The 27,560-nt window shown below is 52.0% G+C and overlaps 3 protein-coding genes across 3 annotated transcripts; 1 reads left to right on the top strand and 2 right to left on the bottom strand.

The window, feature by feature from the left end:
• Positions 1-1,501: 1,501 nt before the first annotated feature.
• MRPL10 (mitochondrial ribosomal protein L10) lies at positions 1,502-9,747 on the bottom strand (the record flags this gene model as incomplete). The annotated part of the gene is made up of 5 exons (XM_080713303.1): positions 1,502-1,755; positions 4,507-4,651; positions 4,893-5,057; positions 5,967-6,136; positions 9,696-9,747. 5 exons carry the CDS (start codon positions 9,745-9,747, stop codon positions 1,502-1,504), a joined length of 786 nt encoding a protein of 261 aa, XP_080569429.1.
• Positions 9,748-10,204: 457 nt separating this feature from the next.
• LRRC46 (leucine rich repeat containing 46) lies at positions 10,205-15,043 on the top strand (the record flags this gene model as incomplete). Its single annotated transcript, XM_080714046.1, has 8 exons — positions 10,205-10,214; positions 10,312-10,417; positions 11,621-11,729; positions 13,371-13,417; positions 13,631-13,740; positions 13,905-13,974; positions 14,275-14,420; positions 14,673-15,043. 8 exons carry the CDS (start codon positions 10,205-10,207, stop codon positions 15,041-15,043), a joined length of 969 nt encoding a protein of 322 aa, XP_080570172.1.
• A 1,149-nt stretch (positions 15,044-16,192) lies between these two features.
• Positions 16,193-20,387, bottom strand: SCRN2 (secernin 2; the record flags this gene model as incomplete). Its single annotated transcript, XM_080712521.1, has 7 exons — positions 20,208-20,387; positions 19,648-19,829; positions 18,226-18,425; positions 17,619-17,834; positions 17,377-17,542; positions 17,100-17,280; positions 16,193-16,351 (listed from the first exon to the last, which is right to left on the bottom strand). Exons 1-7 carry the CDS (start codon positions 20,379-20,381, stop codon positions 16,193-16,195), a joined length of 1,278 nt encoding a protein of 425 aa, XP_080568647.1. The 5' UTR covers positions 20,382-20,387.
• Positions 20,388-27,560: the final 7,173 nt, after the last annotated feature.

Here is a 27,560-nt window from a genome sequence, read left to right as displayed (position 1 = left end):
AAGAGCCGTCCTCCTGATGCACCCAGGATGTGCTCCAACCAAGGTCAATGGCAGGTCCTTAAACACCTTAGCGCCTTTGCTAGGAACTGCTGGTTCAAGGTGTGGAGAAGTCTTCTGCCAGAGCCCCAGAACCCCTCATTAACAGAGAGCCTAGTGGCCTCAGCCTGATTGTGCAGAACCACCTGAGACACACATGCTACTGGGCCCAGATCAGCTGCATTCAAATGAACAGGCACGTAAGAAACGCCATTTGTTTTTTGTTTGTTGGTATTGAGGATGAAAGTCAGAGGCATTCCACCTCCAAACTACATCCCCAGCCTACTCTCCTTTATTTTTGGAAACAAGATCTTAACCTGCTGCAATCCTCCTGTTTCAGCCTCCCAATACTAGGTTACAGGCATGTGCCACTTACCTGGCTCAAAGATGCCATTGATAAGGACTGGCACAAAAGAAAGAATCTTTTTTTTTTTTTTTTTTTTTGCGGTCCTGGGGATGGAACCCAGGGGCATTCTACCTCCAAGCTACAATCCCAGCCCTATTTCTTTCTTTCTTTCTTTTTTTTTTTTTTTTTTTTTTTGGTGGTACTGGGGATGGAACCCTTCTCTGGGCTACACACCCAGAACTATTTTATATTTTTATTTGGGAACAGGGTCTCTTAAGCCAGCGAAGCGAGGCTGGCTTCGAACCTGCACGATTTTCCTGTCTCCACCTCACAAGCGCAGGGATTGCAAGTGAGCACCATCACGCCCGGCTTAAAACGATTTTCTAGGAAGGAAAATGAGGAATCAGAGACGACACAGACCACCCTGAAAATAACTTTATAAATAGCAAAACAGAGTCCATAAAATAAGTTTCACTTTATAAACAGTGTTTCCAACCTCTCTACAAGACACACCCCAGGGAGGAACACGAACACCAGAGCCCACGGGACCTACCTCTGGGCCACCTAATGAGGAAGTACTTGTGTAGAAACAGGGTGAGGTCTTGAGTCAGACAGCCTGGTCGGGTCCCTGTTCTGCCACTTACTAACCGCTCGCCCTTGTGTCTCTGACACTTCATCTTTTCTGCAAAATTGGCCCATGGGCTAAATGAACTAGTGCTTACAGAGTTGAGCACAAAGTCTGGCAGAGAAGGCCTCAACTCAACTGAGCCATCATGGCAGTTGTAGCCCTACGGGGGTGGTCCATGGAGAGCCATGCAGCAAAGGACAGTGGACAAGGAGCCGGGTGATATCCTCATCCTTCCAGGCTCTCTGCCTTATGCCTGGAGAACTGAGGGAGACCTTGCGGCTCTCAGGTCCCAACTGGGGAAAACCAGGACAAAGACAGTTGTTAGCAGCCTCCATTCTGAAATGAAATTCCTCTGGTCTCCGGAAGGCCCTGTGCCTGAGGCGGTCGCACATGTCACTCCCCCACCCCAGCTTCTTCCACATCTCTGACAGAGGACAGCAGAGCCAACGGGCAGAGTGTATTTATGGGCTGGGCTGGGCAAAACAGGCTGGCTAGGAGTCCGAAACAGGGTCAGAATCTGGCTTTCCACTGGCTGCCACAACAGAGTCTCCCTCGCGTTGCTGTCTGACGTACTGATCCAACAGGGCAGTCAGCTGGATGGGCTGGTGCTGAAGCAGGGAGTGGGTCTGGGCCATGAGGAGGGTGAGCCCTCCTACCAGCTCCCCCTGCAGCAGGGCCAGGCTGGGCAGCTTGGCATAGTTGATGAAGCCCTGCCTGCTGAGGATGGTGTCGTCGATGCAGCCACCTGGAAGAACACACAGTCAGCTGGGCTCCGCCCGTAAATGTTGTTCTCCGGAAACAATGTCCCAACCCTAGAAATCTGCTCTCCAGGTTCCCTCTCCCCACATACCTGCCCCAGAATCCAGGTTTCATGTGTACACCACCTACTCCCACTGCCAGAGGCCGAGCCCCCTTTTTATTTTTTTCTCCCTTTTCCCTCAGAAAACTCACACAATACATCTACTGGCCCCCAACCCCTAAGCCAGCTTTCCTGAAAAAAAAATTTTTTTTTTTTTTTTTTTTTTGCAGGTCTGGGGATGGAACCCAGGGGCATTTGACCTCCGCGCTACACCCCCTGCCCTACTTTTTATTCTTTATTTTGAAACCAGGTCTCACTGAGTTGCAGAGGGCCTCACTAAGTAGCTGAGGCTGTCCGCGAACCGCGATCCTCCAGGTCTCAGCCTCCCGAATGCTGGGATTACAAGCGTGCGCCACCACGCCCGGCCTGAAATTTCTTGAAGACACGATCATGGAGTGAAGGGAAGAAACTGGCAACTATTGTTTGTTTGTTTGTTTGTTTTTGTGGTACTGGGGGTGGAACCCAGAGACTTTCTACCTCTGAGCTATACTCCCAGACATATTTTTTAAGTATTTTTATTTGGAAACAGGGTCTCACTAAGTTGCCCAGAGCCTCACTAAGTAGCTGAGGCTGGCTTCGAACCTGTGCGATCCTCCTGTCTCAGTCTCCCAAGCGCGGGGATTACAAGCGTGCGCCACCACGCCCGGTTGGGAACTATTGTTTAATGGGTACAGAGTTGTAGTTTTATAAGACAAAGAGTTATGGAGATGGATGGAAGCTGGGTATGGTGGCGCACGCTTGTAATCCCAGTACCTGGGAGGCTGAGACAGGACGATGTGGATTTGAGGACAGCCTTGGCTACTTAGTGAGGCCCTCCACAAGTTAGTGAGACCCTGTTTCAAAATAAAGAATAAAAAAATTAGGGCTGGAAGTATAACTTGGAAGAACACCCTTAGGTTCAATCCCCAGGATCACCAAAAAAAAAAAAAAAAAAAAAAAAGAGAGAGAGAGATAGAGGTGGTAGTTGCACAACATTATGGATGTATTTAATATCACTGTATGTTTAAAAATGAAGCAGCGGATGTGGTAGCGCATGCTTGTAATCCCAGCATTTGGGAGGCTGAGACAGGAGGATAGCAACTCACAGACAGCCTCAGCTACTTAGTGAGGTCCTTTGCAACTCAGTGAAACTATTTCAAAATAAAGAATAAAAAATAGGACTGGGAGCTGGCCATAGTGGCGCACGCTTGTAATCCCAGCATTGGGAAGGCTGAGACAGGAGGATCGCGGTTCGCAGACAGCCTCAGCTACTTAGTGAGGCCCTCCGCAACTTAGTGAGACCCTGTTTCAAAATAAAGAATAAAAACCAGGGCAGGGGGTGTAGCTCAGAGGTCAGATAACCCTGGGTTTCATCCCCAGACCCTCCAAAAAAAAAAAAAAAGACTGGGGGTGTAGCTTGGAGGTAGAATACCCCTGGGTTCCATCCCCAGTACTGAGGGAGGAAACAAAAACAAAAACTGGAGGGGAAAAAAGCAATCATGGAGGGTATCATGGATTCCTATGAAACCTGAATCTCCTGGGGACATGAGCAATACTCTATGGAATACACTCGCCCTGCCCCAGTGAGTCTCGGTATCAGAGGTGTCTAGAAAACACTGGTTATTGGACCAGCACCCTTTACTTGAGAAACTTATTTTTTATTATTATTATTACTTATTTATTTTTTATTTTTTTGGTGTACTGGGGTTCCTGGAAACCCATCTACCTCCGGGTTACACTCCCAGACCTATTTTTTAATTTTTGGAAACAGGGTCTCTTAAACCAGTATGGCTGACTTCGAACCTGCGCGATCCTCCTGTCTCCGCCTCCCAAGCGCGGGGATTACAAGTGTGCATGCGCCAACACACCCGGCGAGAAACTTATTTTATTTTCCTATGTTTTGTGGCAGTAATGGAGATCACACCAGGGTCTTACACATTCTAAGCAAACACTCCACCACTAAACCACATCCCTGGCCCCACTGGATACTTGACTGGCTGATTTTGCGGTCCTGGGTATTGAATCCCAGAGCATTCTACCTCCAAGCTATGCTCCCAGGCCTATTTTATTTTTATTTTGAAAGAGGGTCTCCCTAGGTTGATGAGCATTTCAATAATTGCCGAGGCTGTCCTTGAACCTGCAATCCTCCTGTCTCAGCCTCTTAAGTACTGAATTATAGGCATGTGCTACTACACCCAGCTTGAATGCTTGTTTTATTTTTGTGCAATTTATTTATTTGTATGTCACTGGTAATTGAACCCAGAGGCCTTCTACCTCTGAGCTATATATCCCAGCCCTATTTTTATTTTTATTTTGAAAGAGGGTTTCACTAAGTTGCAGAGGGCCTCACTGAGTAGCTGAGGCTGCCAACCTGCGATCCTCCTGTCTCAGCCTCACAAGTACCACCAAGTCCGGCTTGGATATGTGTTTTAAGCACCGGTGTCTGAGTTTCTCCTTCCCTTTCCCAAAACCCGCTTCTGCATTCCCTCATTCTTCCCTCCAGAACAGAAGTGGCCTGGGGCAGTGAGGCAATACAAATGTCAGAAGACAGACGCCTCAATAGATGAGCTGCTGACTCAGCCCCAGGAGCGTGTTTCCTGCACATGGCACCAGGCTCCACTTGACCCTCAGCCCCAGCTGGCAGGAGTGCTCACTCACCCAGCAGCGGCAGGAAAGGCACAGTCTTTAGGATCCGCACCATCTCCTTGACCTTGGGCTCCTCACTCACCAACAGCATGTTGTGGCCCACGAAAAGGGGCAGCAGGTTTTGGTACTTGGAATCCTCCAGAAAGGGCTTCAGGACCTGGGATGGCAGGAAAGTGTGGCTGATGGGGTCGAAGGGGGATGAACAGCACTCACCTTGGCCCCGGGCTGCATCAGGCTGAGGGTGTGACCTCCCAGCCCATAACCATAAAGTGGGCACCAGACTAGAGCGCAGCTTGTCTAGCCAGCCGGGGAGGAGTCAGAGCAGCCCATGGAGGGAGCAGAGCCGAGGTCTGTCTGGAGGGCGTGGGGGCAGACGGGTCATGTCGGGGCTGCCCTACCTGGTTAGGGAAGACCTTCATCAAGATCTTGTGCTTCCGCAGCTGGTGCCGCATGACAAGCTTGTCCTCTGCACTCAGCGCCACATTCTGGCAGACAGCTATCATTCGGTTGTCTCGGAAAACTGCTGCTATCTCCTGACGGAGGAGCCGGATGAGTCCTGTCTCCTAAATGGAGGAAGGGATGGCCGAGGGAACATCACCTATCTCTCCTAGACGCCCCAGCTCCCTCCTGGACAGGCACAGGGGCTTCCGGTGGTGCCCAAATATGTGACAGATTGAGGACCCGGTAGGGCATCTGGGCACCTGGCTCTCAGATGCGTACCGCCTTCCCCTGTTACCTTTCCATCTCTGTTAGCTAATCACTGTCTTCAGAGCAGCGTTTCCTCCCTCTTTCCTTTCTTTCTAAAACTGGAGAATGAACCCAGGGTTATTCTACCTCTGAGAAATACCCTCAGCCCTTTTTTTTACTTTTTAATTTTGAAATAGGGGCTCTCTGAGTAGCTGAGGGTGACCTTGAACCTGCGATCCTCCTATCTCAGCCTCCAAAGTACTGGGATTTACAGTGCACACCACCATGCCTAGCTAAAAACTATAATTTATGAGGTGTTACAATAACGTGAACCACTATAAAGTTATAGAATCTTCACTAGTCTTCCTTTCTTACGGCTGGAACAGTTCTACCATTCCTCCAGGAAAATATGGCAGCCACAGCTCCTTTTAAGACAGAAGAGGACTGTGGTGTGACCTCACATGTGCGAGGCCCCGGGTTTGATCCTCAGAACTCCCAAAACATTATGCTCTCCCCTCTCTTCCCACCTGCTTGGGTAGCTTTCACACATACTTCTGGAGACAAGTACAGAAGGAAGGAAATCCAGGAGGCCCATGTAATTCACAGAGCCCAGAGGCCAATGCAGGAGCAAGTGTAGATTTAGCTTTGAAGTACCTAAACCTCAGAATCAAGTGGGGCCATTAAATAACAGCGAGAGTGCTGTGGCCCAGAATCCATCTTCACTAGAGCTCACTTTAACCCCACCTCACTACCACCAAGGGATGTGCCCGCCGTCTCCGCCTTACCTCGGTGGGAGGGCTGGGAGGACGTGGCAGGCACCTGGGGTTGATGGCAGGTTTGGGGGGAATGTACTCAGTCAAAGCCATCAGCTTCTGCCGCTCAAAGTGCATGACACGACGGTGGCGGGTCACGGCCTTGGAGCCATAGCGCACAGTCTGGAGGGTGGGCAGCCGACCTGGAAGGGGAGACGGCAACACAAAAGAGACGCAGCCGATTGGAGGACCCAGAGAAAAAACGGAGACAACCATGCTCACAGACCGAGGCTGGGCCCAAGAATGAGAGAAGGACATGCCCGCCAGGAATCCTGAGTTCCCAAATCTTCTCTTTTCAGTGGGCTACCTTAGGTCGGCTGCTCAATCCCTGGAGGCTCCCATTTCTCCAGCTAATCTTAATATGCAGGGATGAGATAAAAAGTGAGAACAAGGGCCTGGCATGGTGGTGCATGCCTGTGATCCTACGACTTGGGAAGCTGAGACAGGAGGATCGCAGGTTTGAGAGCAGCCTCAGCAAGTTGTGAGACTCTCCTCAACCTAGTGAGACCCTGTTTCAAAATAAAAAGCAAAGCCAGGAGTGGTGGTGCACACTGCAATCCCAGCATTCGGGAGGCTAAGACCGGAGGATCTACTTAGTGAGGCCCTTTGGAACTCAGTGAGATCCGGTTTCAAAATAAAGAATAAAAAATAGGGCTGGGAGTGTAGCTCAGAGGTAGAATGCCCCTGGGTTCCATTCCCAGTACCACAAAAAATAGATAGATAAATAAATAAATATTAAAAATAAATAAAAATTTAAAAAAATATGAGAACATAAGGAGAAAGTATTTTGAACACATTAATCAAAGGAGGATAGGGTTGAGCAAGTCTTTTCTTAAATGGCCAAGTAGTAAATATTTTAATTTGGGGGGTTATACTGTCTGTCATATACATTCATTTCTGTTAAAAGCAGCTGTGGACATTATGTAAATACGTAGATGAGTTCATGTTATAATAAAACTTATAAAACACAGTGAGCAGCCAGGCATGGTGGGCACACTTGTAATCTCAGTACTTGGGAGGCTAAAACAGGAGACTCACAGGGTCAAAGCCAGCCTTGGCAACTTAGTGAGCTTTCAGCAACCTAGTAAGACTCTGTTTCCAAATAAATAAAATGGGGCCAGGGGTGTAGCATAGAGATAGGATACCTCTGGGTTCAATCCTCAGTACCAAAAAAACAAGCTGGGCATGGTGGCGCATTCTTTTAATCCCACCATTTGGGAGGCTGAGACTGGAGGATTGCGGTTGGCAGAGGCCTCAGCTACTTAGGCCCTCCACAACTCAGTGAGACCCTGTTTCAAAATAAAGAATAAGCCGGGCGTGGTGGTGCACACTTGTAATCCCCACGCTTGGGAGGCGGAGACAGGAGGATCGCGCTGGTTCGGAGCCAGCCGCACTGGCTTAAGAGACCCTGTTTCCACATAAAAAAGTTAAAAAGTAGGTCTGGGAGTATAGCCTGTGGGAGTGTATCCCAGAGTTAGAAGGGTTTCCAGGAACCCTAGTACCACCAAAAAAATAATAAATAAAAATAAATAAAGAATAAAAAATTGGGCAGGAGGTGTAGCTCAGAGGTCAAATACCTCTGGGTTCCATCCCCAGATCTGCAAAACATAAAACAAAAAACAATCCAGGTGTTACGGCACACACTTGTAATCCCAGCATTTGGGAGGCTGAGGCAAGAGGATCACGGTTTGAGAACAGCCTCAGCTACTTAGTGAGGCCCTTTGCAACTCAGACCCTGTTTCAAAATAAAAGAATAAAATTAGGGATGGGGGTGTAGCTCAGAGGTAGAATGCCCCTGCGTTCCATGCCTAGTACTGGAAAAAAAAAAAAAAGAAGAGAAAAAGAAAAGAAAAAACAAACAGTGACCAGGGGCTGGAGGTACAGCTTGACGGTAGAGCATTTGCCTAACATGCATGAAGTCTCGGTTTAGATACCTAACACCACAAAGCAAAATGAAAACAAAATCCACAAATAGTAATCTGCTCTGCCATATATACCAACCTCCGGTCTAAACCAGTGGTTCCTGAAGTATACTCAACCCTACCCAGCCGTTAATACCAGCATCATTCGGGTACTTGTTAGAAATACAAATTCTCACCGGGCGTGGTGGCGCACGCTTGTAATCCCCGCGCTTGGGAGGCGGAGACAGGAGGATCGCGCAGGTTCGAAGCCAGCCTCAGCTACTTAGTGAGGCTCTCGGCAACTTAGTGAGACCCTGTTTCAAAATAAAAATAAGACCAGGCATAGTGGTGTACGCTTGTAATCCCAGCATTCGAGAGGCTGGTACTGGAGGATCCCGGATCCCGGTTTGCGGACAGCCTCAGATACTTAGGCCCTCTGCAACTTAGTGAGACCGTTTCAAAATCAGGAATAAAAATTAGGGTTGGGAGGCTGAGACAGGAAGATTGAACAGGTTTGAAGCCAGCCTCAGCTAATTAGTGAGGCACTCAGCAACTTAGTGAGACCCTGTTTCCAAATAAAAGTATAAAATAGGTCTGGGAGTATAACCTGGAGGTAGAAAAGCCCCTGGGTTCCACCCCCAGTACCACACACACAAAAAAAGGGCAGGGTGTGTAGCTCAGAGGTCGAATGCCCTTGGCTTCCATTCCCAGACCTGCAAAAATGAATTAATCAATTAAAAATAAAAAATAGGGCTAGAAATCCAGGTGTGGTGGCATACACTTGTAATTCTAGTACTTAAGAGGCTGAGACAGGAGGACCACAGGTTTGCAGCCAGCTTCATCTACTTAGACCCTCCACAACTTAGTGAGACCCTGTTTCAAAATAAAGAATTAAAAAATAGAGCTGGGGGCCGGAAGTGCTGGCGCACGCTTTGTAATCCCAGCATTCGGGAGACAGACCAGAGGATGGCGGTTCGCCGACAGCCTCAGCTACTTGGTGAGGCTCTCAGCAACTTAGTGAGACCCTGTTTCCAAATAAAATATAAAGTAGGTCTGGGAGTATAGCCCGGAGGTAGAAAGCCTCTGGGTTCCACCCCCAGTACCACCAAAAAAAAAAAAAAAAAAAAAATCCAATGGAGAGCCGAGCATGATGGTGCACGATTTTAATCCTAATAATTAGGAGGCTCTAACAGGAAGATCGCAGTTGCAGCCTACCTCAGCAACTCACTGAGGCCCTGTTCCAAAATAAAAGAATAAAATAGGGCTGGGGGGGGGTGTGGTTCAGAGGCACAATGTCCTTGGGTTTTATCCTCCGTGCAATAAATAAAATCCAATGGAGAAAAGCAAATACACGAATGAAAAATGATAGGATGGGGTCAACAAAAAGGGCACAAGATACAGATGTGACTGAGGACATCTGCTTCCCAAAGAGGGAAGAAGATCATTTAGGCTAAGACCTTAAGAAGAAGGTAAAACGCAAAAGCCCGAACAAAACTGGTCCAAGCAAATGAGAGTCGAAATAGGAGCGAGAACTTGAGTGGTGGGTTAGAGAAACTCAAGGCAGGGGGACTGGGACGTAAGAAGTAAATACTGTCGCTGGTGACGCCGTTGCTGTGAGTATCGCAGTCTGGAGTTAAAGGGAATTGGATGGGGTAAGGCCAACGACCTAGCGGTGTCAGGGATCACCGGGAGCGCTCTAGGACCAGAGATTACGGAAAGGGTCAGAAGTAGGGGAGAAGAGACGAGAACGAACGAGGGAGCGCTGGCCAGATGCTCAGTGAAGTCTTGGGCCGCTCCTTACCCGATTGGGGCAGGAGACCCCCTCGCAGCACCCCAGCCGCAGCCGCAGCCATCGCCGCCGGAAGAACAGACATGAGCGGAACGGAAACGGAATAAGCTAAGGATTGTGGGACAGCGAATGCCGGGGCCGGAAGCCGTGGGCGGACCCGCCGGAAAGAGCCGTAATCCGCATGCGCAGAGCCAGACTTGACGATCCCGCCCCCACTCTTCCAACCCTCCCAACCTGGCGTCTGGTCTCCTAGCAACGACGCCGGACCGCTTCTTCTTCATCCCTCCTGCCAACAAAGCCGCTCCACATCCCTCCAGTTTCGGAACCCTCCACCCCGAGTTACTTTTGTCGTCGATTACACCCCAACAGCTTGCTCGAAATCAACCCCTTTTTCCTGTCTCCCAAGTCTGAGCTTCCTTCTCCGCCCTCCAGGGTTTGGCATCAATTAGGGGCGGTCCCGAGTCTTTTGGCTCCTTTACTTTGCTCTCTTGCCTCAGGCCAACAGCTGTTTATTTTAGATCATGCCTGGAGGTAAGTAGGGAGGTGAGTTGGTGGGCAGAAGAGTTGGTCAACAAGAGCCAGCCTCAAAGAATGAAAAAAAGTGACAGTTGGACCCATCTTTTCACAGCTAAGCTTGCCCAGAGTCCAGATGAAGTGGGTATCTACATTACGGAAGACCTTATCACCAGGCGGAACTTGACCTTCCCAGAGGATGAGGATCTGTCAGAGAAGATGTGAGTGCGGGGGAAGCAAGGGGTGCTAGAAGACTGAGGCACGCGGGCTGACCAGAACTCATCTTTGCCTCTCTTATTGTACAAAACAAGCAGTGGTCACATCCAATTGATTTTTCCCTCCTTAAAAACTTGTTCAGCCGGGCGTGGTGGCGCACGCTTGTAATCCCCGCGCTTGGGAGGCTGAAACAGGAGGATTGCACGGGTTCGAAGCCAGCTTCAGCTACTTAGTGAGGCTTTCAGCAACTTAGTGAGATCCTGTTTCCAAATAAAATATTAAAAAGGTCTGGGAGTATAGCCCGGAGGTAGAAAGCCTCTGGGTTCCACCCCAGTACCACCAAAAAAAAAAAAACAAAAAAAAAAAACTTGTTCTTTCTTCATCATCCTCAAATTGTCTTAGATAAGACTGTCATCACCTCCTCAGTATTCTCCTAATTAGTCTTCCTTTACCCAGTTTGGCTTCCCCAAAGTCAGTGGCCATGAAACCTATATATTAAGAACGGTCTTGGAGCCTGGCATGGTGGCCCAAGCTTACAATCCCAGTATTTGGGAGGCTGAGACAAGAGGATTGCAGGTTTCCAGGCAGCCTCAGCAACTTAGTGAGGCTCTTGGTAACTTAGTGAGACTCTGTTTCAAACTAAAAAATAACATAGGGCTGAGGATGTAGGTTGGAGGTAGAATGTCCCTGAGTTCAATTCACAGTACCACAAAAAAATGGCTTTGGAATCAGATGAAACTGGATGTGTGTGTGTGTGTGTGTGTGTGTGTGTGTGTGGTGTGGCACCGGGTATTGAACCCAGGAAAATTCTACCTCCGAGCTATACTCCCAGATTAATTAATTAATTAATTATTTCGCGGTGCTGTGGTTGGAACCTTGAGTCATTCTTCCTCTGAGCTACACCTATTTTTATTCTTTATTTTGAAACAGGGTCTCACTGAGTTGCAAGGGGCCTCAGTAAGTAGCTGAGGCTGGCTGCGAACCTGGATCCTCCTATCCCAGCCTCCCAAAAGTTGGGATTACAAGCGTGCGCCACCACACCCAGCTTATTTTATTTTTTAGTTTCCCTCTTGCTCCCATTTTCCTGAAATGGAACCAGGGGCATTCTATCTTTGAGCTATACCTCAGCCCTATTTTTCCCCCTGGTACTGGGGATGGAACCCAGTACCTGAAAAACTGTCACACCACTTTTCCAACTCTTCTCCCAGGTTCCACACCCTTGCTGAACTGCAGACTGTCCGCCTGGACCGGGAGGGGATTACCACCATCAGCAACTTAGAAGGCCTCCAGAATCTTCACAGCCTCTACTTGCAAAGGGTAACTGCACCCCAGTCCCCACCCTTCCTTTCCCCTGGTCCCCTGTCTGATCTAAACAGCCAGTCAGGTCATCTTGTGCATTCTCTGGTGTTCAGGCAGATAGACCTTTGTTTAAACCATTCCCAGAGCCGGGCGTGGTGGCGCACGCTTGTAATGCCAGCATTCGGGAGGCTGAGACCGGAGGATCGCGGTTCGTGGACAGCCTCAGCCACTACTTAGTGAGGCCCTCTGCAACTTAGTGAGACCCTGTTTCAAGATAAATAATAAAAAATAGGGCAGGGGGTGTAGCTCGGAGGTCGAATGCCCCTGGGTACCAGAAAAAAAAAATGACTGAGAGGGTGTATCCCCATTGTACCTTAGAGGTACAATGCCCCTGGGTTCCATCTTAACCCAGTACCACGCAAAAGAAAGAAAGAGAAGAAAAGAAAGACTGATCCCTTCAAAAGAGGACCTGAACATGCTCTTGAATTGCAGTTCTTTAGTCAGAACAGATAATTCTCCTGGTTTAGTTCTTCTTTGTGTCTGCCCTAAACTTTTCATGTTATACAGCGCAAGCCCATCTCCTGTTTGGAAGAGGGGGCGGGAACTATGGAGATTCCTCTACACTTTTCAGATCCTTGGAGGCTGTTTGGTACTGATGGTCGGGTGCTCCTCAGACTTCCCCAAGCTAAATCCAGCCAGTCCCTTAAACTGTCCCTTAAACAGCATCTTCACCAATCAATAGGTGCGCATTGTTCCCTCTGGGTATTCCAGCCACTCTCAAGGCTTCCTCCCCTTCCATAGTGGCCCCTTAGTTCCCTTGGTTTCCTTCTCTGATTCCCATGTCCCTCTTTGGTTGTGAGGTCAGGGAAATGCCCTTTAGTCCATTTTAGTCAGCCTCAAGTCTACGCCTTTTTTTTTTTTTTTTTCAGTATTGGGGATGGAATCCAGGGGCATTCTACCTCTGAGCGACACCCCCAGCCTGAATTTTTATTCTTCATTTTGAAACAGGGTTTCATTGAGTTGCAAAGGGCCTCACTAAGTAGCTGAGGCTGTCCACGAATCTCAATCCTCTTGTCTCAGCCTCTCAAATGCTAGGATTACAAGCCTGCGCCACCACACCCGGCTCAAGTTTATGCCTTTTGTGTGTGTGTGTGTGTGTGTGTGTGTGTGTGTGTGTGTAGTAGGGATTGAACCCAAGGACATTCTTCCTCTGAGCCATACACTCCCCCACAGCATCCCTTTTTTTATTTTGAAACAGGGTCATGCCAGGTTGTTTGTCTCGCTAAATTGCTGAGGCTGGTCTTGAACATGTGATTCTCCTATTTCAACCTCCAAAGTACTGAACTTTTAGGTGTGTACCATCATACCTGGCTCCTTTATATTTTTTACCTTGAACCAGGGTCTCACTAAGTGGCTGAGGCTGACCTCAAACCTGCGACCTCCTCTCAGCCTTCCAAGTACTAGGATTATACTGTGCCAAACCCAAGTTTACACCTTTAACCATCTACCAGAGACAGTGAACCATCTTACCCAGGGTAGAGACAACCAGTTACTTTAGATGGGAGGGACGATTGCTCCCAAAGTACTTCAACTCCAACTTCAAAAGCAGCCATGGACTTAAGCTGACCTCAGCTTGCCCCCCTCGGTTTCTTTCCACAGAATAAGATCCAGCAAATTGAGAACCTGGCTTGTGTCCCCTCCTTGCGGTGCGTGTGCCGGGGCTCAGGCGGGGCGAGGGGTGGGTGGGCGCCCATCAACAACCCAGGGACTGGCTCAGGGCTCCCCTGGCCTGTCTGTCTTCCTTCCTCACCCCAAAAGGCCATGTGTCCCCACCAGTCATCCAGGCATCCACCTGGTGCCCTCCTCCCAGCCTCAGCTGTCCTGAGCCTTCGCTCTCTGCCCCTCTTCCTTCTTCACAGCTTCCTGTCTCTGGCAGGAAACCAAATCCGGCAGGTGGAAAACCTCCTCGAGCTCCCACACCTTCAGTTCCTGGACCTTTCTGAGAACCTGATAGAAACACTGAAGCTGGGTAGGAACCCCTTGCCCTGGCTCACAGAACACGCCGGGGTGGTATTCTCCTCTCCACCTCCATCTGCCGGGGTGGTATTCACCAGCCCCTGCACACCCACACTTCAATCTCAGGGCCCAGGGATGGCGGGCGACCCTCATTCCCTCTCTCCCTGCTGTGTGCAGACGAGCTCCCCCAGACCCTTCTCATCCTCAACCTGACTGGGAATAGCTGCACCAAGCAGAAGGGCTACAGGTGAGGAGGGGCGGGGGCTGGGAGGAGGAAGGGGCGGGGTCCACCCCACCCCCACCCCCGGCTCAGCCAGGCTCCCTCTCAGCCTGGAAACCTGACACAGTCCATGACCCCTTCTCCTCTGTCCCCTGAAGTTCAAGCCTGCCCTTCCCCATTCTCTTCCCAGCACTCCACAGGAGCCAGCCCTTAGCCTTTGGGGCCCCTCAGCCCTGGGGTGTGGGTGCTGGGGAACGTGCTGTTGCTCCCTCCCAGGTCCACAGCAGGGTGCCCTCATCCAAAACCTCTGCTCTTTCTGCCCTTCAGGGAGATGCTGACAGGAGCCCTGCCACTGCTCCTGGACCTGGACGGGCAGCCTGTGATGGAGCGCTGGATCTCTGACGAGGAGGATAAAGCCTCGGGCGATGAGGACGAGTTCCCAGAGCTGAGTGGCCCATTTTGTTCAGAGCGAGGTGAGCCTACTTATCAAGGCTCGCAGTCTGCCCGGAAACCAAGATGGCTGTGGTGTCTGGGGGTGGCCTCAAGCCCAGCGGGCAGTTGGGCCAGAGGTGGTACAGAGTGGAGCCAGGGCCAGCCCCAATCCCTGCCTAGACCAGACTCGGGCTCCTCCCCATGAGGGTAGGGCCAGGGGCCAGGGGGCAGCTAGAGACCTCCTGAGCCCATGGGCCCTCCTCTGAGCCCCAGCCACCACCCGGCCCTCCCAGGCTTCTTCAAGGAGCTGGAGCAGGAGATGAGCAGGCACCAGGAGCGCAGGCAGCGCGCGGCCCTGACGGAGCACGTCCTGCGGATGGAGACCCAGCCCGCCCTCACGGAGCTGCCCCTGCAGCCGGGACTGCCCATGGCTGGGGACAGCAGCCCCTCCGCTGTCTCTCCAGAGAAAGGAAAGCAGTCACCCCCTGAGGCCTCCTCATCCCAGGCCTCCTCTCCCACCAAGAAACCATGCACTCTGGTTCCCAGAGGCCAGCAGATCTCCGTGCAGGCAAGGAAAGGGGTCCCGGCAGCTGCAGCTCCCAAGACCTCTTTGGCTGGGGCCCCCAGCACAACCAAAATGACAACCAAAAGAATGAAGAAGTGAATAGTGGCCAAGCTCTGTGGGCTTCCCCTCCTTCTCAGGCCCCTGGCAAGAGCCCCTCCCCAATAAAGAGTCTGTTGGCCTGAGATGCCTTCCATGTCACGTGGGGCCTCTCAGGAAAGGAACCAGGGATAGTGCTGGGAAGCCGGGCATGGTGGCACATGCTTTACCCAGTACTTGGGAGGCTGAGGCAGGAGGATCTCAGGTCCACAGCTGGCCTCAGCTACTTAGTGAGGCCCTCTGCAACTTAGTGGGACCCTGTTTCAAAATAAAGAATAAAAAATAGGGCAGGGGGTATAGCTTGGAGGTAGAATGCCCCTGGGTTCAATCCCCAGTACTGAAAAAAAAAAAAAAGTGCTGGGAAGCAGAGAATACAGACCCCAAACAAGATGCTGATTCTAAAGAGAAAGTCTCTAACTTTCCAAAAGGCTGGCTGACATCCCTCGGGGGGCCTGGCTGGCTTCCTGGCTCCTGAGTGGGCAGGAAGCGGGCACCTCACAGAGGAGGCATCTCACTGCCACTCTAAGGGAGGGTCCTTCTAGGTCTAAGCCCAGGACCAAATCCCTATAATCCTAATGTCCCAACCATCAGCCGCTCCTGCTGGGGCCTTTGTGCATACCACACACCCCACTTGGGACCTCCCTCCAGACCCAGTCTCCATCACCTCTGTCGTTAGAATTTGCTGGCCAGGGGCCTGGCATGGCGACACACACTTGTAATCCCAGCGCTTGGGAGGCTGAGACAGGAGGATCCCACAGGTTTGAAGCCAGCCTCAGCTACTTAGTGAGACCCTGTTTCCAAATAAAGTATAAAATAGGTCTGGGAGTATAGCCCGGAGGTAGAAAAGCCCCTGGGTTCCACCCCCAGTACCACAAAAAAAAAAAAAAAAAAAAGAATTTGCTTGTCAGCATCACAGGCCGCAGCCAGACTGGGGCTGTTCTTTGCCCTCCCTGGGTTCTCCCACCTGCATCATATCCAGGATCCAGTTCACTGAACAAGAAAACAGAGAACATTTATTAGGGCAAAAGCCACACTAGCCAATCAGAACAGGCCGAGGGGAGCATGAAGGGATTGCTCCAAACACACCACCCAGCTCAGGGGAGCTGGTGCCAGGCACCCTGCACCCACGCCAGGCCGGGAGGAACCACGCGCTCAGGTGTAGACCTGGCTCTCCCTCTCCACGAAGGTCTGGAAGAGGCCACCCAGCGGTTGGGGCTGTGCGCCCGGCCCACCGGCAAGCAGCCCCCGTGTGGCCTCCAGGCCCTCTCGCTCCAGGTCCTGCTGCTTCTGCCGGAGCTGCTGCCCCTGCTCCTGCAGGGAAAGGAGGGAGAGTGTGAGCCCTCACACAGGCAGGAGAAAGCTGAGACCATGGACACTGGACAGCTGGCTCAGAAGAGGGAGCCCCCGCTGAGCCAGGCGTGGTGGCGCACGCTTATAATCCCAGCTTTCGGGATGCTGAGATCGGAGGATCGCGGTTCGCAGACAGCCTCAGCTACTTAGTGAGGCCCTTTGCAACTCAGTGAGACCTGGTTTCAAAAATAAAGAATAGCCAGGCGTGGTAGCGCACCCTTGTAATCCCAGCATTCGGGAGGCTGAGACCAGAGGATTACGGTTCGCGGCCAGCCTCAGCTACTTAGGCCCTCTGCAACTTAGTGAAACCCTGTTTCAAAATAAAGAATAAAAAATAGGGCAGGGGGTGTAGTTAGGAGGACAAATGCTCCTGGGTTCCATCCCAAAACTTGCAAAATAAATAAATAAATAAATAGAATAAAAAATAGGGCTCAGGGGCCGGGCGTGGTGGTGCACGCTTGTAATCCTAGCATTTGGAAAGTGGAGACTGAAGGGTCACAGTTGGTGGACAGCCTCAGCTACTTAGTGAGGCCCTCCACAACTTAGTGAGACTCTGTTTCAAAATAAAAAGAATAAAAAAAAAAAATACTCCAGGGGGCCCTCTCCCCAGCTCTGCAGTCTCCTCTACCCGCAGGCCCCTTACGTTTCCAGAGTGCCAGCCCAGATGGGGCTGGTGTATGGAATGGCAGCCCCACTCCCTGGGGGTTACCTGCTCGCTCTCCATCAGCCCCAAGGCCACCTGGTGTCCACGGTAGAGCGTGTGTCTTCGATCCACCTGAGTCTGGAATCGGGGCAGGGTCCGGACAGGGTCCTGTGCTCCAAAAGTGGGGGACAGCACCTGGGGTGCCTGAGCCGTTCCCACCCCAAAGATGAAAGGCTTGAACACCGACCTAGTGGGGCACAGGCGGCAGGATGGAGGTAGAGCGCATCCTGGCGTGCCCGCAGCGGGGGCGCCCTGCCCGGCTGCCCTGCCCTGTCATCCTCACCGGGACGGGTCAGGTGTGGCGGTGAGGAAGTGGACACAGGGCTGAGTGGGGTCCTGGGGCAGGATGGACACCATGCTGGCTGTGGTGCGGAAGCCTCCAGAGTCCATACAAATACCGCTCTCCTTGTTCCTGAGAATGTCCATCATCACCTCTGCTGTGATGCCCCCTGCAAAAGAGGAGGGTCAGCTCCCAGCAGAGGGGACAGCGGCCCTCCGGGCCCCACCCCGGCCACACCCACGGACCTTGCCTCTGCTGCAGCAGCTCGCGCCCGGCCCGGAAGCGGGCCTTGGCAGCCTCCATGCGCACAGGCTGCTGGGTCAGGGAGAAGACCTGAGCAAAGTCAAAGGCACCCTGCCCGCCCCACCAGCCCCGGGCCTGGGCATGGCTGCGGAGCTCCGGGTGTTCGGCTGAGATGTCTGTGCCAATGCTCAGCTGGTTGGAGAGGTTTCGGGTGCCCCCTGCGAAGGAGATGGGGTATCGTTCATTTGTCACTGGCGCCCATTTGTGCCAGGCCCGGGGCTGGGTGCTGAGAACCCGATGGTGATAACACACTACCCTCACAGGACCTGCAGTGCGGGGGGGGGTGGACAGATAACCAGAGATAAATGTGAGGACCCAGAGGGGCGTACTTGTATATAAGGGGAGCCTGAGCGCTCAGGGGCGTCCAGCAGGCCTCCCAGAGGAAGGAGGATTGAACCAGGTAGAAGGGGAGCACGGCCCTAGTGGGCCCCTTTCCCATCTCTCTGGATGTCCTGAGAGGTCAGCACCTGCACGAGACCCCTCCCTGCCAGCTCTCCCTTCTCCCTGGGCTGGCAAAGGGGAGGCAGACGCCAGCACTGGGCCCCTCACCCTGGATCCTCTGAGCGGCCCACAGCTTCCCTGCTGTCTCCAGCACCCACGCCTCTGTCCGGTCAGCCAGCATGAAGGTGTTGTGGTAGCAGAACGGCGCAGGGTCCTCCCGGCAGCTGCCCCCTTGCCCATAGCGTTCCAGCAAGCCTGTGATCACGTGCAGGGCCTCTTGGGCAGTGCTGCCCCGTTCTAAAGCCAGCCTGACAGAGAGGTCAGGGGACAGAAGTGACCCAGAGAGTTTTGGTAACAAGCCTAAGTCACACAGCAAAAACACAATTATGAGGCCGGGCGTGGTGGTGGTGCACACTTGTAATCCCCGCGCTTGGGAGGTGGAGACAGGAGGATCGCTCAGGTTCAAAGCCAGCCGCACCGGCTTAAGAAACCCTGTTTCCAAATTTAAAAAAATATAAAAATAGGTCTAGGAGTATAGCCCGGGGTAGAAGGGCTTTCAGGACCCCAGTACCACCAAACACACACACACACACACACACACACACACACACACACACACACACACTTATGCCAGTAGTTTCCAAACTGTGCACTGAGGTTCTCTGGAACAGCCCGAAACAGCCTCAGAAAGGTGTTCTGAGCCCCCAACTTCTCAGTCAGAGCTGCCCTGCCTTTATCAGTCCAATAAGCAAGGGCTCTACATGAGATTTCAATTGAAAAAATTTATATCTTTGTTGTTTTTCTTGTTGTTGTTATTTTTAGAGCAACTGCTGTTTTATTATTTATGTATTTATGTATTTATTTATTTTGTGGTACTGGGGATGGAACCCAGGGACATTCTACCTTTGAGCTACACCCCAAGCCCTACATTTTTATTCTTTATTTTGAAACAGGGTCTCACTGAGTTGCAAAGGGCCTTACTAAGTAGCTGAGGCCTTCCTCAAACTGTGATCCTCCTGTCTCAGCCTCCCAAATGCTAGTATTACAAGCGTGTGCCAACACACCAGGCTTATTGATGTTATTTTGCAGTACTGGGGATGGAACCCAGAGGCATCTGACCTCCGAGCTACACCCCCAAACCTATTTTTCACTAATTACTTTGAAACATGGTCTCAGCCGGGTGTGGTGGTGCACGCTTTTAATCTCTGCGCTTAGGAGGCTGAGACAGGAGGATCAAAGCCAGCCTCAGCTACTTAGTGAGGCTCTCAGCAACGTAGTGAGACCCTGTCTCCAAATAAAATATAAAATAGGTCTGGGAGTATAGCCCGGAGGTAGAAAGCCTCTGGGTTCAACCCCAAGTACCACCAAAAAAAAAAAAAAAAAAGAAAGAAAGAAACATGGTCTCACTGAGTTGCGGAGGGTCTCCCTAAGTAGCTGAGACTGTCCAGTAACTGTGATCTTCCTATCTTAGCCTGAGGACAAGGTCTGCAGAGGGGAGGCCCTGCGCCCCAGGCTGGGGGGGCTCCGCACCTGAGTAGGTCCATGCCCAGCAGGGCTTCTCCCTCCCCGACTGGCTCCTTGGTCCACACTGCTTCGTTGCCAATGCAGACGCCAAGCTCATTGGCGCCCATCTCAGCCCCCCACAGCCAAGAGGGGCGGCTCAGAACCACAGCGTGTGTCTTGGGCACCTGTTCCACCTCGATGTAGGTGCACTGGAGGCAGGGGAGAGAAAGGAAGGCGCCACTCAGGAGGGTGGAACTTGCCCTGTGCTGGTGCTCGGCCAACTGCCTTGGGCACAGTCTTGAGGGAGGTCTATTTCCATTTTACAGGTGAGGAAGCCGACATCGACAGAATCTAGATAACTTAGTGAAACAGGGTCTCACTAAGTTGCGGAGGGCCTCACTAAGTAGCTGAGACTGTGAGGGAACCACCATCCTCAGGTCTCAGGATTAGGCGCCACCATGCCCGCCGGGCTTACATTCTTTTTACTGCATCTGACAACCTCCCAGGTGTGGGGAGCACAGGAAGAAGGTCTTAGAAGATTGCCTAGATCTGCCATACCTCTCCGCACCCCAGAAGGCCTAACCCACCTGGAGCCGGCTCCCAGGGGCATGGGTGCCTGCTGGTACAAACACCACCTCCTGCACCTCGTCCCGGGGTCGATCCGAGTTCTTTGCAAAAATTACAGCTGGGATGGCTGAGGCTGGGGGCACGGAGACGAAACAGTCGCAGGAACAAGGAGTGTCAGGGCTTAACGTTGCCATCTGCGGAGAAGTGGGGTGATTGTGTCACGTCTCCACAATCCTGGGCCGGGCTCGGCCTGCGTGGGGGCTCCCTCCCCTAGCAAACACGTGCAGGGAGGGCGATGGGCTCCCGGAAGCTCGGCACCGCAGGCACTCTCAAGGCACCGAGTGCCCTAAAGGCGCACTTGGCTCGAAGGCAGCAGGAAGCGAAGGTTCTGCAACCTTCGAGGGCTCGGCCCCTCCCGGGAGTCCTGACCCCACAGTGCTCTCCCACTCCCCTACACGAGTCCCACGCCCCTGCGCTGCCCAGGGTCCCGCACTCCTTCCTCCAACCTTTTTCGCGTTTCTAATAGGGTATGCCCCTTACCCTCTCAGGCTACAAGGCCCCTAGCTGGGTCCCAGGCTTCACCTCCTCGGCTTGGAGAGAGGTCGGTCCTATTGGTCTGAGGCTCCCAGGTGACCTGAAGGCCTTTGGCCCCGGGGGCGGGCCCGGAACAAAACACCTGCTGTTCCACAGTCTTCCACCTGGGGGCGCGCTAGCACCATGTATCGAAGCAAAAAGCGGTTTCTAAATTCAGCCGGGCTCCCAAGCGCCTTTTGCAGGCCTGATAAAGGCTTGCGCATGGAGTCGCTGCGAGAAGCTGGATCTGGGAGTGGAAATGAGCCTGCATTAGAAGTGAAGATTCCTAGGAGAAGGGGAACTGCTGGGGCATCTGTAGATTACGGAGGAACCTCAGTTACTTGAGTCCTGGCTTGCATTCCAAAGACACAATCTCAGTAAAACATATGAAGGGTCACAGCCAAGAGAGGGATTAAACAGGGCGAGGTGGGGCACATTTAATCCCAGCATTTAGGAGGCTGAGACAGGAGGACGCAGTTCACAGACAGCCTCATCTAACTGGTGAAGCTCTGCAACTCAGTGAGACCCTGTGTCAAAATAAAGAATAAAAAATAGGGCTGGGGGTGTAGCTTGGAGGTAGAATGGCCTGGGTTCCATTCCCAGTACCGAAAAAAAAAAAAAAAAATAGGGATAATGTGGTGGTGCAAGCTTGTAATCCCAGCTTTTGGGAGGCTGAGACAGAAGGATCACTGTTCGAGGACAGCCTTAACTACTTAGTGAGGATCTTCATAACTCAGTGAGACCCTTTTTCAAAATAAAGAATAAAAAGAAAAATAGGGCTAGGGGATGTAGCTCTGAGGTAGAATGTCCCTGGGTTTTATTCCCAATACTGCAAAAAGAAAGAAAGAAAGAAAGAAAGAAAGAAAGAAAGAAAGAGAAAAAGGAAGAAAGAAAGAAAAAGAAGCTGGGCGTGGTGGTGCACGCTTGTAATCCCAGTGCTTGGGAAGCAGAGACAGGAGTATCACACAGGTTCCAAGCCAGCCTCAGCTACTTAGTGAGACCCTGTTTTCAAATAAAATATAAAAAAATAGGTCTGGGAGTGTAACCTGGAGGTAGAAAGCCCCTGGGTTCCATCCTCAGTACTACAAAAAGAAAAGAAAAGAAAAGAAAAGAAAAGAAAAGAAAAGAAAAGAAAAGAAAGGAAAAGAAAAGAAAAGAAAAAGAAAGACCAGGTATGGTGGTGCACACCTGTAATTTCAGTACTTGGAAGGCTAAAATAGGAGGCTTGCAGGTTCAAAGCCAACCTTAGCAACTTAGTGAAACTCTCAGAAACTTAGTGAGATGCTGTTTCCAAATAAAAAATAAAAAGAAGCCGGGCAAGGTGGCACATGCTTGTATTCCAGTACTTGGAAGGCTGAGACAGGAGGATCCCACAAATTCAAAGCCAGCCTCAGCTACTTAATTAGGCTTTCAGCAGCTTAATGAGACCCTGTACCCAAATAAAACATAAAATAGGTCTGGAAGTATAGCCCGGAGATAGAGAGCCCCTAAATTCCATCCCCAGTATGAAAAAAAAAATAGGGCTGGGGGTGTAGCCCAGAAATAAAATTCCCTTGGATTCCACCCCCACTACCACAATGGACTGGTCAGTCAATCAATCAAAATAAAAGGCCTAGGGCTGGAGCTCAGTGGTAGAGTGCTTGCCTAGCATGCATGGGGCTCTGGGTTCAGCCTACTATACCAAAACAAAAACCAAAAATCAAACTTATCTCTATAGCCAGCATCTAGACAAAATGTACCTGCACACTTTTGTTGGGGAGGGGGGAACCCTCTGGGAATGGAGTTGGGAGGTACGGTGCTGCAGATGATCAGAATATCCACTTCTAGGGGCTGCAATGAATCTGTAGATTGCCTTGGGTAGTATAGTCACTAACCATATTAATTCTTCTAATCGGTAAACATGGAATATTACTCCATTATTTTTATTTCTTTAAGTTCTTTCTCTCTTTTTTTTCTTTTTCCTTTCTTCTTTCTTTTTCTTTTTTTCTTTTTCTTTCTTTCTTTCTTTCTTTCTTTTTTTTTTTTTTTGCAGTACTGGGGATGGAACCCAGGGCATTCTACCTCCGAGGTACACCCCCGGCCCTATTTTTTTATTCTTTATTTTGAAACAGGGTCTCAATGAGTTGCAGAGGGCCTCACTAAATAGCTGAGGCTGTCCGCAAACCTCAATCCTCCTGTCTCAGCCTCCCAAATGCTGGACTACAAGCGTGTGCCACCACACCTGACTTGATTTCTTCCATTTCTTTCATCAAGTGTATTTCCCTTCCTTTGTTGTGTCCCCAAGGTGGGATGTGTGTGTGTGTGTGTGTGTGTGTGTGTGTGTGTGTGTGTGTGTGTGTTGGGGAGGCTTTGGTAAACTATTAGTAAATGAGAATATTTTGATTTTTTTTCTTGAGATTATTTTCTTTTTTTTTTCCAGATAGTTTGTTGTTAGTGTATAGAAATGCTACTGATTTTTGTGTGTTGACTTTGTATCCTGTGACTTTATTCATTGACTAACAGTTTTTGGAGGGACTTTGTTTCCCAAGATTCTTTTCAGGTCTACACTGCTGGCATGCTGAGCATCCAGGCACGCTAGGGTTAATGGGAAGGAGAAGATGGCTTCTGGTGCACCACTGGGGAGGGGTTGTGGGGTTGCAATTGGATGTCATTTCCCAGCAAAAGTCGAGGCTAAGTGTCCTTAAAGGAGAGGGCTTCGGCTTGAGGCGGCCTGCAGAAATGCCGGTTCCCTTCTGCACTTCCCCAGATGTCCGCTGGGGGGCGGGAGCAGGTAGGAGAAGAAAGGAACAGGCGTTGCGCTGCCCGGTGCTGCACGGAGTCTGTAGGCTGCCTTCTCCGTCACGCTTCCTTCGACTTCATTCACCCCACCCCAGAGGGATTCTACTCCACTCTCCAGGGGAGGAAAGGGCTGAGAGGTCGTTCAGAGCTTCGACCCAAATGTGCTGTTTTCCCCAACGCCATGCGGTCCTCCCCAACCTCGTCCCGCCGGGGCGCCACATCTGCGGGGTCAGAGGTGGCGTTGGGGTCTAGTCAGAGGGGCCAGGCCAGCCAGGCAGCATTGCAAACGAGCAAGGACCGGAGCCCCACCAAAGGCCCCCGCTAAGAATGCAGGTCAGCGGGAGGAGCTGCCACGGGAGGAGGGGCGGCTCCAACCCTGCCCAGACAGGCCCAGCCAGCCCCGCAGCCCGCTGCCCTCCCATCCCTGGGGAAACACGGGGAAAGAGGAGGGGATTCTCGGGTTCCTGGGGTCTCACTCCCCAGAATCAGGACAAGAGAGCTACCCAGCAAGATGGCTGAGGTCACCGGAATACACAGTGTCCCTCTTCCCAGGCTGCTAAATCCAGAAGCACATGGAAGCAGTTGGCTCCCAAACCGGTCTGGCTTCCTCTATAACCCTTAAATCATCCTGATGCCCCCATCCCCAGGTTGCCTTAAACTTTGTGGCCCCAGAATCTCCCAAACAAGTGATAGGGTGAGCCGGCCGGAGACCCAGATTTGACTAGAGAAATCGGGATAGGAGTGGAGTGTGGGACCTAGGGGATAATAATATTGACAATAACAACAACAAAAGAATAGAGCCGGACCTGGTGGCACACGCTTGTAATCCCAGCATTCGGGAAGCTGAGACAGGAGAATCAATTCACTGCCAGCCTCAGCTAGTGATGCCCTTGCAACTCAGTGAGACTCTGTCTCAAAATAAAGAATAAAAAATAGGGCTGGGAGTGTTATTCAGAGGTAGAATGTCCCCGGTTCTGTCCCCAGTACCAGAAAAAAAATAGATGGGAAAGTAAACTGTTACTCCATCGATCTTCCTAGGTTTGGGGCTCTGGAATCATGAGACTTTTACTCACTCAACCTGAATTCGGCACCAGCTGCATGCCAGTCACTAGACAGCCTGGGAAACCATGCACTTCTCGGGTATTTCTGCAAGTCTCCGAGGGCAGCGCGCAGTGGGTCCAGTGAGGGTAGGTCAGCGCGAACCGCAGTTTCGTAACCCTGGCAGGTCTCTGGCTGTGAGTTGCAGTAGCAACCTTCCTCTCATACTTTCCAGCTGGGCAGGAGCCCATCAGATATCTTGGCTGCCTTTCATCGCCTTGTCCCTGATAGGGATCATCCTGGGTGAAGAAATCGCTGTCGGTCACCCCCACCTTGCTCAGGGCCAGAGGGACCGGCTGACATGCACGCTCCCATGGGGGCGGGGTGAGGGGCCAGGAAGCTACTTCTGTCAAGGGAGGGGATGTCCTTAGGGGAGGAGAAAGAAGGGGCTTGTTGGTGGAGGAGGAAGGAAATATCTGGAAATTCACAAAGCTACAGATAAAGACTGGGGAAGGGACAGCCAAGTTATCCACCCAGAGGGAATCTCTCCCTCCCCACTCTCCCTCCAGGCAGCATGGGAGCCCAGCTCTGACCCAAGCAAAAGCAGAGATGAGGATGCCCAGGGGCTGCAGGATCAAAGGGAAGGGACCACCCTGCCCTGCGGCTGCGGGGTAACCGGAGACAAATGAAGCAGTGCTGTAGTTGATGACTTTATTGTTGCATAAAAAACACAGGCTGTTTTCTCCTTCTCCTCCCCCCTCCCAGATGGGTTCACAGCAGTTAAAGAAAAAAAATCCTACATTTTCCTCTTGGGGGGCTACCTAGAAGTGCGGGGCAGCCAAAGAACCTAGATCTATAAAAGAGGGGTGCAAAAGAAAACCAAGTCAAAGCCCCCACCTGTATACCTTAGTGCTCAGGGCCTCTATAAGGGGGAACAATTGTGTTCCCCCACCACCAACACCCATTTGGGAGTTCCCTTAGAATGGTCACTGGAAAAGGCTGCCTTGGTAGCACAAGGAGGGGGCGGCTGGTTTCGATGGGTGGAGGAGAAAGGTGCCCCACACCCACGGTGCCCTCCTTTCTCCCCCCATCTACCTGGTCAGGCAACCACCTCCCCTCCTGCCCTCAACCCTCACTGCAAGGAAGCGGCCTCTGTATGGGTTAGCAGGAGGTGGGGAAAGAGGGATTACAGTAAAGAAAGAACCTTACTTCTTAAACTACCCCAGGCTCACGAGTCCTGCGGGGAAAGTCACCCTATTGCTTTCAAGGAGGAACCCTTTCTAAGCAAAGGCATATTCCTCCCGGATCGGATCCCAGCCCCCACCTCCCATAGAGCCCCTGCTCCTAGGACTGGGTGCTGGCGGCCCCAAAGGATGTTGTAGGCGGAGGCCCCAGACCTTGGACAGGGTGAACAGGACGGAGTCTCAGGAGACCCCAGGCTCAGTAGAGAAACACACATATACACACAGATATTCACAACACACACACAGGCACTCACACTTCCTAATATTAAATAAAATACCCTTTGCACATAACTTAAAATCAATACACAGCTAATCCCTGCAGAGGGCTCTGGGTGGAGAGAGGGGAGCAAGGGGAAGGGATGGGGTGTCAGAGGGACTCAAGGCCTCTACCTCCAGTGGAGAACTTCCCCAGCTCCAGGGTCCTGTGGCCGCCACACTCCCCAGGTCTCTTTCCCCTCTGCCTGGCTCTGCCTGGCTTCTGCTGGGCTTTTCTCCTCCAGGTCTCTTTCCCCTCTGCCTGGCTCTGCCTGGCTTCTGCTGGGCTTTTCTCCTCCTCACCCCTATGGTCACAATCCATAAGTATTCCTAGTATCTAAAGGGGAAGGGAGGGGAAGCTTCCTGGAATCCCCTTCCAGTGGGAGAACAACTCCTTCATACAGAAGGGGAGTTTCCCCCTCGAGATAAGGCAGGGGATAGAAAGGAAGGGTCTAGCTAAAAAGTGCCACTTAGAGGGGCCAGGTAGGGGCAGAGGCCCCCACTCTGAGTAGAAACCACTGTGTCCCTCTGCTGGGACACCCCCACTTGTCTCCAACCAGCACAAGTAACCCTCTCCCTTCCATCCCCAGGGAGAAGGCAAACGAAGGGGACCTCGGGTAAGGGACTAAGTCAATCTAGAGCCGCCGGTGCTACTGGCTGTCTTCAAAACCTAGCTAGGGTAAGAGATGGGAATGTGTACTACTGCACCTGATTCTTTAAAAGACCAAGAGTTAAGGACTGAATCAGAGTCCAAGAGGGATAGAGTTAGCTCCTTCCATCCCGGGGCCCCAATCCCTTTCCACGCTTTAGAAGGGGACCTCCCCCACCTACCACCACCCTCCCTCTAGCTCTGTCCTCCACCCCCAACTCTGGCTGGGAAGCTGGCCCCTCTTCCTTCAGGACGCCATCAGGCTGGGTCAGGAAGGGTTAATAGGGAGGCTCATCAAAGCAACAACCTCCAAGCTAGAGAGCTGCTCCCCTAAGGGGGACCCGGGCCTACCCCACCTCATCTCGGCGCTCCCTCCGGAAACCCCAGGGGCAGCAGCACTGGAAGCGGGATGAAAGGCCTCGGGCCGCAGGACGGCTCCGGAGGCGCTTTAATGTCGGGGTTCCCAGGCACTAAGACGTGTCCAGACAGCTACCCCCAGCGCCCGGCCGGCCCCACTCCTCTCAGCTCCGGGGACGCGCCGGTCTTCCAGCCGGTCCCCTCCATCTCTAGAGGAGGTGGGAGTGCCCCACCCCGACCCCTCCCCGGGCCCGGGGGCGAGAAGGTGAGAAGGGGAGGACGCGCGGGGCCGGCGCAGCCCTGGTCCAGCCCGAGACTAAACCCCCCTAGCGCCCTCTCCCGGTCCCCGCACCAGCTTTCCTCCCCCTCCATAAATAACCACCTTCCCCTCCGATTCCAGCCGCCCCCTCCCAGGACGTCAGACCTAGGGGCTCTCTTCCGACGCCGCCGGAACACCGGCAGGGGGCGGCGCCGCGGGC

Source organism: Muscardinus avellanarius (genome assembly GCF_963383645.1).
Source record: "Muscardinus avellanarius genome assembly, chromosome: 16".
NCBI classification, from domain to species: Eukaryota; Metazoa; Chordata; class Mammalia; order Rodentia; family Gliridae; genus Muscardinus; species Muscardinus avellanarius.
Note: the sequence above shows the minus strand (reverse complement) of the source record. Positions and strands in the feature narration are given on the sequence as shown.